Source organism: Astatotilapia calliptera, chromosome 17 (assembly GCF_964374335.1).
Source record: "Astatotilapia calliptera chromosome 17, fAstCal68.1, whole genome shotgun sequence".
NCBI lineage: Eukaryota > Metazoa > Chordata > Actinopteri > Cichliformes > Cichlidae > Astatotilapia > Astatotilapia calliptera.
Window position 1 is genome coordinate 21,892,903 of NC_137438.1, and position 12,043 is coordinate 21,904,945.

Sequence of the window (12,043 nt, forward strand, 5' to 3'; positions counted from 1 at the left end):
CTTTTGACTCATCAGCCGCAAAAACAACTCATTTCAAGGGTAGTGAAGATGGAGAAGGAGATGTGAAGGAGCTGAAGGACATGAGGGGGAACTGTGGCCCCCGTCCACCGCTCAGAGATATCAGAGGGAACAAGGAGAGCGAGGAGAGGCTAGTGGGGAGAAAAGGAGTCATTTCAAGGCTAAGGACACACAAATGCAAAGCACATGACAAGTGTGTTGGTGTGCAGAAATGCGTTGATTTGGCAGAACGCTGTCTCCAGGCTTTCATAAGCTTGTATGACTCAGTCAGAATGAGAGGAAGCCAAAAACGAGGAAAATCAGAGAGAGAAGAACTAAAAACAGAGGTGAGGTGGAGGGTGTAGCTGCAGAAAGGTGGATGACATCACATCTTTTAAAAGTATACACTCAACAGGAGGACAGCTTTTGATCGCCCCGCATTTTTTACACTCATCGGAGGAACAAATGTTTCAATACAATTATATGAATAATGTGAGTTAATGAGAATACATTTTGAAATCAGCCTCAAGGTCATTAAGACACAAGAAAGAGGAAATTAATTATTTATATTTTATATATATATATATATATATATATATATATATATATATATATATATAAATATATGTCATAAAGTTTAAGATTTCTGATTAAAATTTACAGAATACTACAGGTTGGACAGCCAGTTACTGTAATTTCCTATGATAAATTTAGAATAGACTAGATTTTCAATAATAATTAACCAGGCGATCATTACCCAGCAAAACTCTACAAAGTTTTCAGTATGCAGAAAATTAGTAGTGCACAATTACCGCATTTACCTGGTAGTTAATAGCCTTCGGAGCTTAAATCACTAATTCCTACTTAACTATTATTCAAAAAAAAAATCTGTTCTAAAAATTGCAATATGAAAATCACCCATATAAAAACAGGAGTGAGCACGAGGTGAGCATCTCTACTCAACACTGATTTGCACTCTAAATTTCCCTTGCAGCGTATAAGCAGGAACTCTCAGGACTATTTGGGGACATGGGTCTCATGCGAGTCTACCCAGGTGCATTTGCATAAAGTGCAACGTTTTATGTCATTTCGACCGACTGAATATGTTTACAAAATGCACACGTTCATGCACTGATCTGCATTTCTTTCTACCACAAACATGTAGTTCCACAAAGAGGCACTTGCAGCTGCCTGTAAAAATGAGTCAATCCTCATCATCTTCAATAATAAAATGTGACTTTAAAGAAGAAAAATAAACATTTTTAGAGCCAGACAGTAAAAAAAGTATTAAATATTTATATAAGTTGACAGTTTAAATTACATCAAGGCTTAACATCTTCATTATTTTGCGCATGGACGATTTGACTATGGCTGCTAGCTGTTTGCTCGGCATCAAATCAGCTATTTCATAGTCAGTGAACTGGATCTCTTGTATGTGTTCATGTTTGCAACACTTTTGAAAGCCTTATTAAACTAACAATATTGCTCGTTGTACATTAATCGCTCCAAAAATGCAAAACTAATTTTGGTCAGTAAGACTTAAACGGGTGACGTCACTGTGGCAACATGAAGCACGGGAAGTATTGAAAATAATAAGCTCCACACACCAAAACCAAGAGGTCAGATCTTATTCTTATGATTTCCGTATAAATAACACTGTTATTTTCCCTGGTATTAGGTCAAATATGTTTCCTTCTCAAAGCATCCGACAAGCCAAATGAGAAGTTTTTAAATGTAATACAGAGCTTTACTTTGTAATATATCACCGCATTTCAAGACATCTATAGCAAGCATCAGCTGGCCCAGAAATGAAAACTCCTTGACTTCATTTTTCTTGCAGGAAAGTGTTTACTGGCTTTATTCACACTTCATCCCTCTTGATTCCGATCTTGTTTCAAGTGACACTTTGAAACTTCTCTTCAAAATTTGCTTTCCAGTCGGGTGGAAACGCCACCTCTCCCTTCCTGCCGTCCTCACTGCCTCTCTCTTTACTTTCCTCCCACTCTCCATGTCTCATCAGGAGTGTCATCAACCCCCACTCTGGTTGATGGCTGTTAATATGGCAACGCTATTGTCTGCCCGTTTGTGGCTGCTGTCTCTATTGTTTGCTCTCACACTTGATGAATTCATCAAAGGAAAAAGAAAAGGGAATGGGAGAAAATAGCTGCAAATCATGCAGTTTCGAACAATTGACTGTGTAAGTCTGGCAAGGCGAGTCTTTGTCTTCAAATGGTGCACGAAATACGTGTTTGCTTGTGTAATGTTGCACATGCATCACTTGTTCTGCCATTAAATAGGTGGGACGGTCCTCAACCACTGATAGTCTATGTGCCTCTGTGTGGGTAGAAGTGTACATACAGTTAAGTGTTTGTGTTTTCTGTAGGGGTATCCTACGCATTCTCATAGCAGAGCGTTAAAAAGTGACGTTTCTGTCAGAAGCTGTTGGCTTCAGATACAGACAAACTGTCCTTTGGTGTTGGAGCAGTACTTGATGCAAAGCATAGATGGCATATAAAAGATCTATAAAAGATGGATGTGACCATCTGATGTGAAGTCCTGAAGTAAAGCCCTGAGCTGAGAATTGTCGTAGTGTCCACTCTTGGTGTTTTAACACCAGATGTGACCAGCAAAGGGTCACATCTGGCTAAAATGCAATCTCATTGGCTATTGATTTGTGATCGGCAAGCCACCAGTCCATGAGAATAGCCTGGTTTATCCTTTTTAAATTAGTCATGACTTGAAAATAGCAACTCAAGCCATAACATCATCAGGGAAGTGTTTTGAGAGGTCATAGAAAAAATGAGCAGATAGTTGACTGCCCACAGATTTCTACTGACTAACCAAGTTTGTGAAATCCTGCTTTAGAGGTGTACTCAGTATTTTTTTTTGTATTATTTACTTAGAAAAAAAGGGTATTATACTCATAAATATACATAGATTACTAATTGTAATTACTAATTGTATTGTATACTAATTGTATTGTGTAATTATATCTTCCAAGAAACTGATATGTTCTCATAAATTTCTAATTAATTTTTAATTAATCCAAATTTTTAATTAAATACAAAGGAGCAGGTTTGTGGTTTGTGTTCCATGTTCTCCACCACATTTGAATACAGTGGCCTGAAACGACATCTCCCATATGATTGGCTGGAGATCTGCCACATAAATAAAACACCTAAGGTGGAGGAGAAGAGACATTTGCTTATTTATCCCTGATATTGTTTTAATTACTTATTATCAGCAGACTAGATTTGCGACCTTCCCATCTTCGGACAGCTAACAATAGCTAATATTAAGCTTGCGTAACCTAAAAATCACGCTTTCCCTCTGATAAACTGTTTGATTTAACGCTCATATTTTGCAAGAGATTATCTGCTAAGAGTCCAAAAATGTTAGATCCACTTCAAAAAAAGTTGATCTAACGCTGGCTAAAGCAGCTAACAGAGGCTAATAGCAGCTAAAACAAGACTTACTGACAGAAAGGTTCAGTCCTCAACTTAGTTTCATTATCATCGATCAGAAGCGAGATTCTCTAACTCACTGATATGTAATGGACTCTTTCCCAAAGTTTTACAGCCTCTTTCAGAGTAAATAGACCTGGAGATGTCACCTGACATTGTCATCTGAGGTGATCAGTAGACAAACAGCCTTTCACATATGTTATAAATTTAATGTTTCTGACCTTCTTAGGCTGACTACAGCCTGACTACAATTTACACAATGTAATGTTCAATTCTCAAGTTAAGCATGAGGGCTGTTCCCATCTTGTTTGAGCCACAAATGACCTTAACTGGATGCAGAAGCATGCTAATTTATAAGCTAATGCTAGTTAGCTTGATTAGCAAGTCTGGCTATTAAATAAAATGCAGATTTATGGCACTTCAGAGGCAGCTTCAATTTCAGACATAGAGGGTCTTCCCATCTTTCATATAGTCTGTAATGCCGAGAGCTAGCAGTGCTGCTTTAACCCTCTGAGGTCTAAGTCATCATTAATGATGACCCTAACCCTAAGCAGGTTACTTGTGATCTGGTGTGTATTAACCCTGATATAATCACTGATGATTGTAATTCTAACCCTATCATAATCCTAACACTATTATAACATCTTTTTGTTAATTTGTCTCTACTGAAAACATTGAAAATGATGCTTAATTGTACTCTGGTGGGTTTTAATGTGATGCCAAGGGCTCCTGAGTCATGGCACCAAGGCCAAAGGACACCTTGGGCTTATCTCTGAGACACCAGCAGCTTTGACAAAACAGGAGCACTTGACTCCCCAAGAAGAGGGACCAAAGTACCTCGATTCATTATCATAACTTAGGCTACTGTATCATTGTATTTGCATAAACGTTTGTTGATATTTTTATGATTTATTTTCTTCATCATGAGAAAGAAAGGAGAGAAACATAGGTAAGAAGGAAGAGAAACTATAGCAGACAACCATACATGAATGAATGAACACATCACCTCTAAGTACTGTGTAACCGTGTTGGTTAGTACCTTTGCTCTGTGGAGGGTTCTGGCTGCGATCTCGGAGGATGTTGATCTGGTAGACGGCTCCATACGGTTCGAATAGCTCCTTCAGCTCCTTCTCTGACCAGGAGCGTGGAATCTGGCCCACAAACATCTTGATGGCGTCCGGGTCTGGCTGGTCCGAATGCTCCAGCGCCCCGTTCATTTTTCCGGCCGTGCCGTTACTGTTGAAGAGACAAAAGGCGGGACATTAGAACATCACAGACAAACCAATATCACTAACAGCTTAAGAATCAGGGTCTCTGTGTTCATGTTATGTGATTTAAACTGGATCTACAATGCTTTTAAGCATTTTCCTAATATTTTTGATTATCGTAGGAATCTCGAACTAAAACTACACACCCGTAAACACACTTAGACACAAACAAACTTGACCTGAAGCTAAATTTGAAAACTTAAAAGCAGTTTTCACTGGCAGAACAGCGTTACCCCGCAGTTTCAATTTCAAAAGACCAAATATCCAAACCGTGCTCTGGCTTGCTCATGGAAATTTCCCTTGTGTTAAAATAAATAACCTAAAGGTTGAGTGTATCGTTTCTGCACACAGCACAATTACACGTTTCAAATTTGCTCCCCAAAATTCAGCAGAAACTAAAATTTACGCAGCAGCATAAAAATCAGTCTTTGTTGCCTTGATTTTCAGCTTCACAACTGATTTTCTCAGTCAGCCCAGTGTATTGTAACCTTGTGGGGTTTTTTTTTAAACTAGTCATCCGCACACATATATATTGGTTTTTGCATACTGCAGTATCTAATAGAGTAGACATAGAATAAAATGGCCAAGATCCTAATGGGTTAAAGTGATTTGAAAGCTTAAACATCTGTAAAAGTAGAATATCATGAATTCTGAAGCATTTCAAAGCCACTATAAGAGAAGATACTGAGCTTTCAGCAGACACACACATGAAAAAGGAGGAAATAATAAAATATCTTAAATTAGAACCTTGGAACCAATATTGTGCAAAAAATTAATTTAACTTCAAAAAATGCCCTCCCAGGTTTTCATTCATAACACTATGGAAAAGGCTCTAAAACAGCCTTTAGAAACGTCACAAGGACACTGAAACTCAGTGAGAGCCACACTAATAAAATTCTCTTGGGTGCCTTCGCAGCTCCTTACAGCGGGGCGAGACAGCTTTCAATTTAGGTTTTACAGCCTGATATCCCCGAAGCCGGCAATTTTTATATACACTGACCTGACACATCAGCAAACTGACATTTCACTGTGATGCTAAGTGTGGATTTTTGATAGCGGAGATGTAGCGATGGATCTATATGGGATGTCAGTAAATCCACACTGAAGGACTGAGGTGAACTCAGATTTTATTTTACAGCGCAACAGCAAAAGCAGCATACAAAGTACGTCTTTTTTTTCACTGCACTTGCCGACACAAGACCGAGCTGTAGCCGACAGAGGGGACACTCTGTGCGAATATATGTGCGCCGTGATGCATGTGTGAATGTTTGTGCGTGTTCGCACGCCTCGCTGGATGCGGGGTAAACAGCGTGCGGCGTGGTAATGCGAGGTTTTGTGTGAGGGATTAGGCTGCAGAGCCAGTACAGTAAACCTCCAGGCCGCCTCTAACAGGACACAGATGCTTACACGCCGATCGGTCTGCTTATATATCTCCACATCTGGAATGCATACGAAAAGGAGTTGAAGTGCTTTCCCGCCCTTTCACTGCAGAGCAACAACACTTATCGTCACAAAACACACTCGTGGCTCCTCTCTCTGTTATTTATTTATTTAATTATGCACCAATGAAGGTGAATAACTTTCAGCACCTTTCAGCAGTAAGGCCATGACAGAGATGAGAGCGGCACCTGAGTACGCACGAGCCAAAGTGTGGCTGTGTTTTGACGATAATCACACACACATGGCTGCAAACAACCTCTTACATACACGCAAGCGCCATCAAGGCCTGTGGTCTATTGAAGACGGCTGAAAACCAGTTTAATGAAACCAAAGTCAATGGCTGTGCTGTTTTATTGCTCTTCTCTTCCTTTTGTTGTTCTCAGCAGGAGAGTGAAAAAGCATTATCTTAAGAGGCAAAAACAAAACAAAGCCAAATCCTGAGCTTGGTTAGCTGACAACGCTAATACCACCCTATAAAGCTCAGCGAGGGCGAAAGGAGAAAGAGTTGCAGGAAGGAGGGAGGGGGAAAGAGAGAGATTGAGGGAGAGGAAAGAAAACATCCAGACCTTTGAACGCGGGCCATCCATCTTTTGCAGAAAGAGCCAAGGCGCTCGGCAGAAACGCCCAATTCTTTAAAGGACATAAAGGACATGTCAAATAAAACGCCAGAAATGGAGAAGGAGTCAACGAGCCAAGCCCGTGCTAACAGTCCTCTGGGCAATAACCGCTCCTCGCTAAGCTGTCCGATAAATCGCTCGGGCCTGGGTACTGCACGAGCCCCAAGGGTGGTAGCTGACGGCAGGGGGGGGAGGAAAGAAGGGAGGGAAGGGCGGCGGTGGTAGCAAGTAGCTGACTGGCCCTATCACCGGCTGATATTTAGCCACATAAACGGCGAAGACGACTGCATCGGACAAGCTGCGGTGGTCGCTGGGTTCAGACTGCAGCACATCATGCCTTCGCCCTCTGACACACACACACAAAGCTGATGTGTGTGTGAAAGCTAAAGAGCAGAAAGAGGGGGAATAGGCTGGAGACAATCCCTCATTGTTAGCTGTTTATGTGAGGCTTGTGGGGACTGAGCAAGGCCAAGGGGGGAGACGATACAATAGCCGGTGTCAGAGGATCGCCTCCCTCGTCCAGGACACTGTCCACCCTGTGCTCCTTCCACCATTCACTCTGCCTGCTAAGACAATGAATAGCTTCACACCAGCAGCCATAAGGTGTACGAATGCTCACAGAGCTGTCTTGTGTAGATTGCACGCTCCGTCTTTCCCTTAGGTGGTTGGAAGTAGGTGCCTCTGCTAACTATAAAGGAATGAGCGGCTCTTCCATCGCCCCTGTGGCCAAGACTGACAAGGTGTTATTGGAGGCAGGCAGAGCTTTATAGTGTGTGTGTGTGTGTGTAGATGTTTGTGAAAGTGTGTGAAGCTTAGCAGGAGAGTGTCCTGGGGCTCGGATTAAGTCGTTGAGTGGATCCACTCCTGCCATAGACTCTCCATCTCCCTCCCTCTTTTCCTCTTCTTGCTCTTCTTTTCTCTCTCCCTCCCTCTCAATTTGAGCCAATTGTTTGCCTTAATGGCTTAACTATTGCTTCCATCACTCTGGTCTCCCTGAAGCACAGGGCTGTGACTGAGGGCTGATCTACACTCACTATGTGTATGTGTGTATTAAGCCCGGCTAAAAAAAAAGTGTCTGGGTAGGGCTTTGAAGCATGTGCTGAGGGCTGCTATTCCCTCACCTTGCACTCACATTAGACAGCAGGCTTGTTTGACCAAACTACAGCTGCATTATATTGATCATAAAACCTTATGATGGTTATTTATTTATTCATGCATCATCTTCATTATACATTCACAGCTCCTCAAACCTCCTCTCTCAGCATATTTTTGGCAAATTCAATAATTGGCTTCAGTGGTAACAGTGACATGAGAAGCGAGCTATCAAGACATGCTTGCCAGGACTGTAGCATGTCTGAACCCAGCTTAGCTCAGATACTGAAAGATAACATTTATTTAATGTGTGTTTTTCACTTTACTTGGGCATGAATCAAAACGGAAATGCAACAGAAAAGCTGGAAATGTTTATCATCAAGCCATTCACCACTCATCCGTGTGGTTTCTCTCTTTTCAGTGCCCTCAGGTTCCAGCTGTTAACTTGTAGAACACACAGTTAACAGTCAGGTTGCAGAAAGTGACTTATTTGGACTTAAAACATCTACTTTGTGGGAGGGCTGGTTTAAGCACATTTAAAGAAGCTGTTTAGAAGCAGAATATAGTCCAAAGTATAGCCAAGAAAACAGTTAGAAGGCCTCAAGATTCCTAATAATGTTCAAGAAAGGTCATCCAATAATTTCTGGGGGTGTGGGGAACAAGCTTTTAACATGTTATTGACAAGTTAAAATCAAGTTCAGCACTCAGGCTGTCTTTAGTGCTGTTATTGTCTGGAGACAAAATGTTTTTTAGCTGCTTAATGTTCCACTACATTTACCAGGTATTTGCTAAGTTAGTCTTTTAGTCATTAAGAGCTGGAAAATTGCAAGAGCTTTTCTTTTGAAAGCAGTGACCCAGATATTAACGTGATGAGAAAGATGAGACAGAACCAAAAGCTGTGGACATGTAGGGCTGCCACCGAGTACTCTAAATTCAACTATATAACTGAATACTAAGAAATTTGGAAATTCAACTGTAAAAATGAATGCATGTGTAGTTGAACGGACTCAGATGTACTGTCCTGCGCGGTCAGGAGAGAGCTGAGCCTAAAAGCCAAGCTGTGAATTTACAGATTGATCTAAGCTATGGCCATGAGCTGTAAATAGTGACCGAAAGAAATAAATTGCTGATGCAAGTAGAGGAACTGAGCTTCTGATGAAGGGTGTCTGGGCTCTCCCAGGTGAGGGTTAGGAGCTTGATCATTCGAGCTGGAACTTCTCTAAATCGACAGGAGGTAGTTGAGGTGGTTAGAGTATCTAATTAGCCTGCCTCCTTGAAGCTTCCAAAGTGAGTCGTTTTGTGCATCTCCTACCAGGAAGAGGCCCCTGGGCCAGAGTCAAGCCATGCTGAACAGATTACACCTCACTGCTGGCTTGGGAGTGTTCAGTGTACGCCTAGAAGAGTTGCAGGAGGGGATTGGGCATTGGGAGGTCTAGATGTCTCTGCTTAGGCTGCTGCCCTCTTGACCTGGACCCAGAGAAGCAGCAGAAAATTGATATATGGCTGTGAATCTAGACACAATCCATCCATCCATCCATCCATCCATCCATCCATCCATCCATCCATCCATCTTCTTCCTCTTGTCTGGGCCCCAGTCCCTGGGGGAACCTGAAAGACCTTGTAGAGACACCCTAGGACATGCCAGAACCCTTCACCCAGGATGAACCATCTCAACTGCCTCCTTTCGATGTGTCGGAGCAGCAGCTCTACTCTGACACCCCCACCCAAATGACCAAACCATCTGTAAGGGAGAGCCAAGACACCCATCATCATATCCACATCCCTCAGTTACTACTCACAGCTCGTGGCCATGACAGCTTGTGTAAACTGACAGCTTCACTTTTAGGCTCACCTCTCTCTTCACCACAGTGAACCAGTACAGCTAGGGGTCATGTTGAACCAAAGCACTGATTTTAGAAATTGTGGAGCTCTCTGGAAGTCAGGAGGGATTCAGGCAGAAAATAAACAGATTATTATATCATGAGAAACATACAATGTAGAATTAAGGTTCTTTATGACAGTCAAATCATTAACTTTCTGAGTTCTCCTATTTTTTCTCCAAACACAGTGTTGCCACACAGCAATAGACTGGCAATAAAAACCCTAAAAATATATTGCTTTGCTGTGGATTTTACAGGTAGAAGGAAAAAGGAAAACAATCTTTGCCTCCACAGATAAAGAGTAAATGGTGACAGCGATAAGCTACCTGGACTACATTAACCACCTGCTCTCCCCTCTGTTGGCCTTGTTCACAGCTGGAGTTCAGTAGGCAGCAAGATAGGAATGTGCTCCAAACAGACAGTCGGAAAGTGACGGAGGTAAAAGTAGGAGTAAAAGAGAGGGAGAGGGTGGAGGAGATGGATGCAGATGAGCCAGGTCTAGAGTAAGCACAGCAAAGAGCTCAGCGTGTGCTCTCTCAGAAACCATACACACATGCATGTACACATATCACACATGCATACACACACAGGCTCTGGTTCAGGCTGGCTGCGCTGATCCCCCTGCTGTTTTCCCCTTCTGTTTCTGCTCTAAAACACACATCCATTCTGACTCCCGTAACCCCTCAATCGGAGCACACACACATACAAGTACACACACTCCAGTGGGTTCGTGGAAAGGCCGAGCTGTCACACACTTCTTCTCATTGGCAGTGTGTTTGCAGGGTGTGCAACAGTCCCACAGGGGAACTAATCTTGCTGACAAGCAGAGTGAGAAACATCAGTTCCCCTCTTCGCCCCAGAGGGAGTGCGGGGACCAAGGTCAGCTTACTGCACATACACAAAGACATACCTACAAATATGTTAGAAAACACACACAGACATACTACCACGGGCAATCAGATCTCCTCAGATGTGCACACCTTGACAGATTCTGACATGACTTAACACAAACAGACAGAAATCGTGAAAGACGCTGAAAGGGGTACATCAAGGGCTACATGACAATTCAATAATACTACTTTCGGAAGAAATGACTCCACGATCAGTACACAGCAGGAGATAGTTTGTTTAAGACATGGACTGTCTGGGTAGAGCTGGGAAGAAGCAACAAACACGATAGCGGCTCTCTTGGGCTGCATTAAGCAGATATTTCCCGTCTCACATGCATGCTAGCAAATAATACACAGACTTTGTAGATGTGACCTGTCAAGTTAAAAAGCTTGTGTTTGATCAGATGTTTCCAGACATTTTCTTTCTCAATTGCACCTCTATTTAAAAAAATTCCAGCTCTGCACTGTGTGTTGAAAATGTAACCCTGTATTCTTAAGTTCAATCACTACTAACTAGTTAGTTCCATCTCTTAGTGACTCCTGTTTAACTGCTAGCTGGCTGACTGGATCACAGCTTTAGACAGCATGGCTCCCAATAAAATTGGAAGTCTGAAGATTAAAAACAGACCAGGAAACCCCAGTAAAGCAGAGAGCGGATGCGTCATCCATACTTTTTTGCCAATGATGTAGTTCTATTGGCCTCAAGAGAATGTGACCTTCAGCATGCACTGGAGTGGTCAAGTTGCCTCAACCGAGTGAGGAAATTATGAATATCATATGAACATCATATGAAGATATTAAATTTACTGCAGCTGAGTCAGCTGGAATGAGAGTCTCCAAGTCTGAGGCCATGGTTCTTGTGGGTTGGTGGAAAGAAGCTGCCTCAAGCAAGTGAGTTCAAGTATCTTGGGAACTTATTAACGATTCATCAGCAGTAATGCAGGTGTTGCACCAGACTGTTGTGGTGAAAAGAGAGCTGAGGCTCACGTTGAGGTTTCCTCTGTGGTTCCGGAGACAGGGCGAAGGGCTCAGACATTCGGAGAAGTATTGGAGTGAAGCTGCTACGTGTCGAAAGAAGTCAGTTGATGTGGTTTGGGCATCTGGTTGGGATGCTTCCTGGGTGACTCTCTTTGGATGGTTTCTGCGCAGGCCTAAGCGGGTAGATCCAGAATGAGCTGGAGAGATTATACATCTTATTTACCCGGGAACACCTCTGGAACTCCTTGGAAGAAACTGGGAAGTGTGGCTGGGGAGCAGGACAAGTGGAACATCCTGCTTAGCCTCCTGCCATGTGTTTAATATATGGGGGCCCAAAGCTTGTAGATCTTTCTCTGTAGGGTTCCACAGATAATCATTAGCTCCTGAACTCTGATACCATCTAACCCATTTGAACAG

General features: G+C 42.4%; 1 protein-coding gene across 41 annotated transcripts in view; it reads right to left on the minus strand.

The window, feature by feature from the left end:
* Positions 1-12,043, minus strand: part of celf2 (cugbp, Elav-like family member 2) — a 236,489-nt gene that overhangs the window by 90,127 nt on the left and 134,319 nt on the right. For 40 of the 41 annotated variants that reach the window (XM_080292004.1, XM_080292002.1, XM_080291975.1 and 37 more), the window contains one exon: positions 4,501-4,697. In XM_080292004.1, the coding sequence (XP_080148130.1) occupies positions 4,501-4,697 (197 nt within the window). Of the gene's footprint in view, positions 1-4,500; positions 4,698-6,735; positions 6,849-12,043 lie in introns of those variants that run through there. The other variant, XM_080291980.1, reaches the window with a different exon arrangement.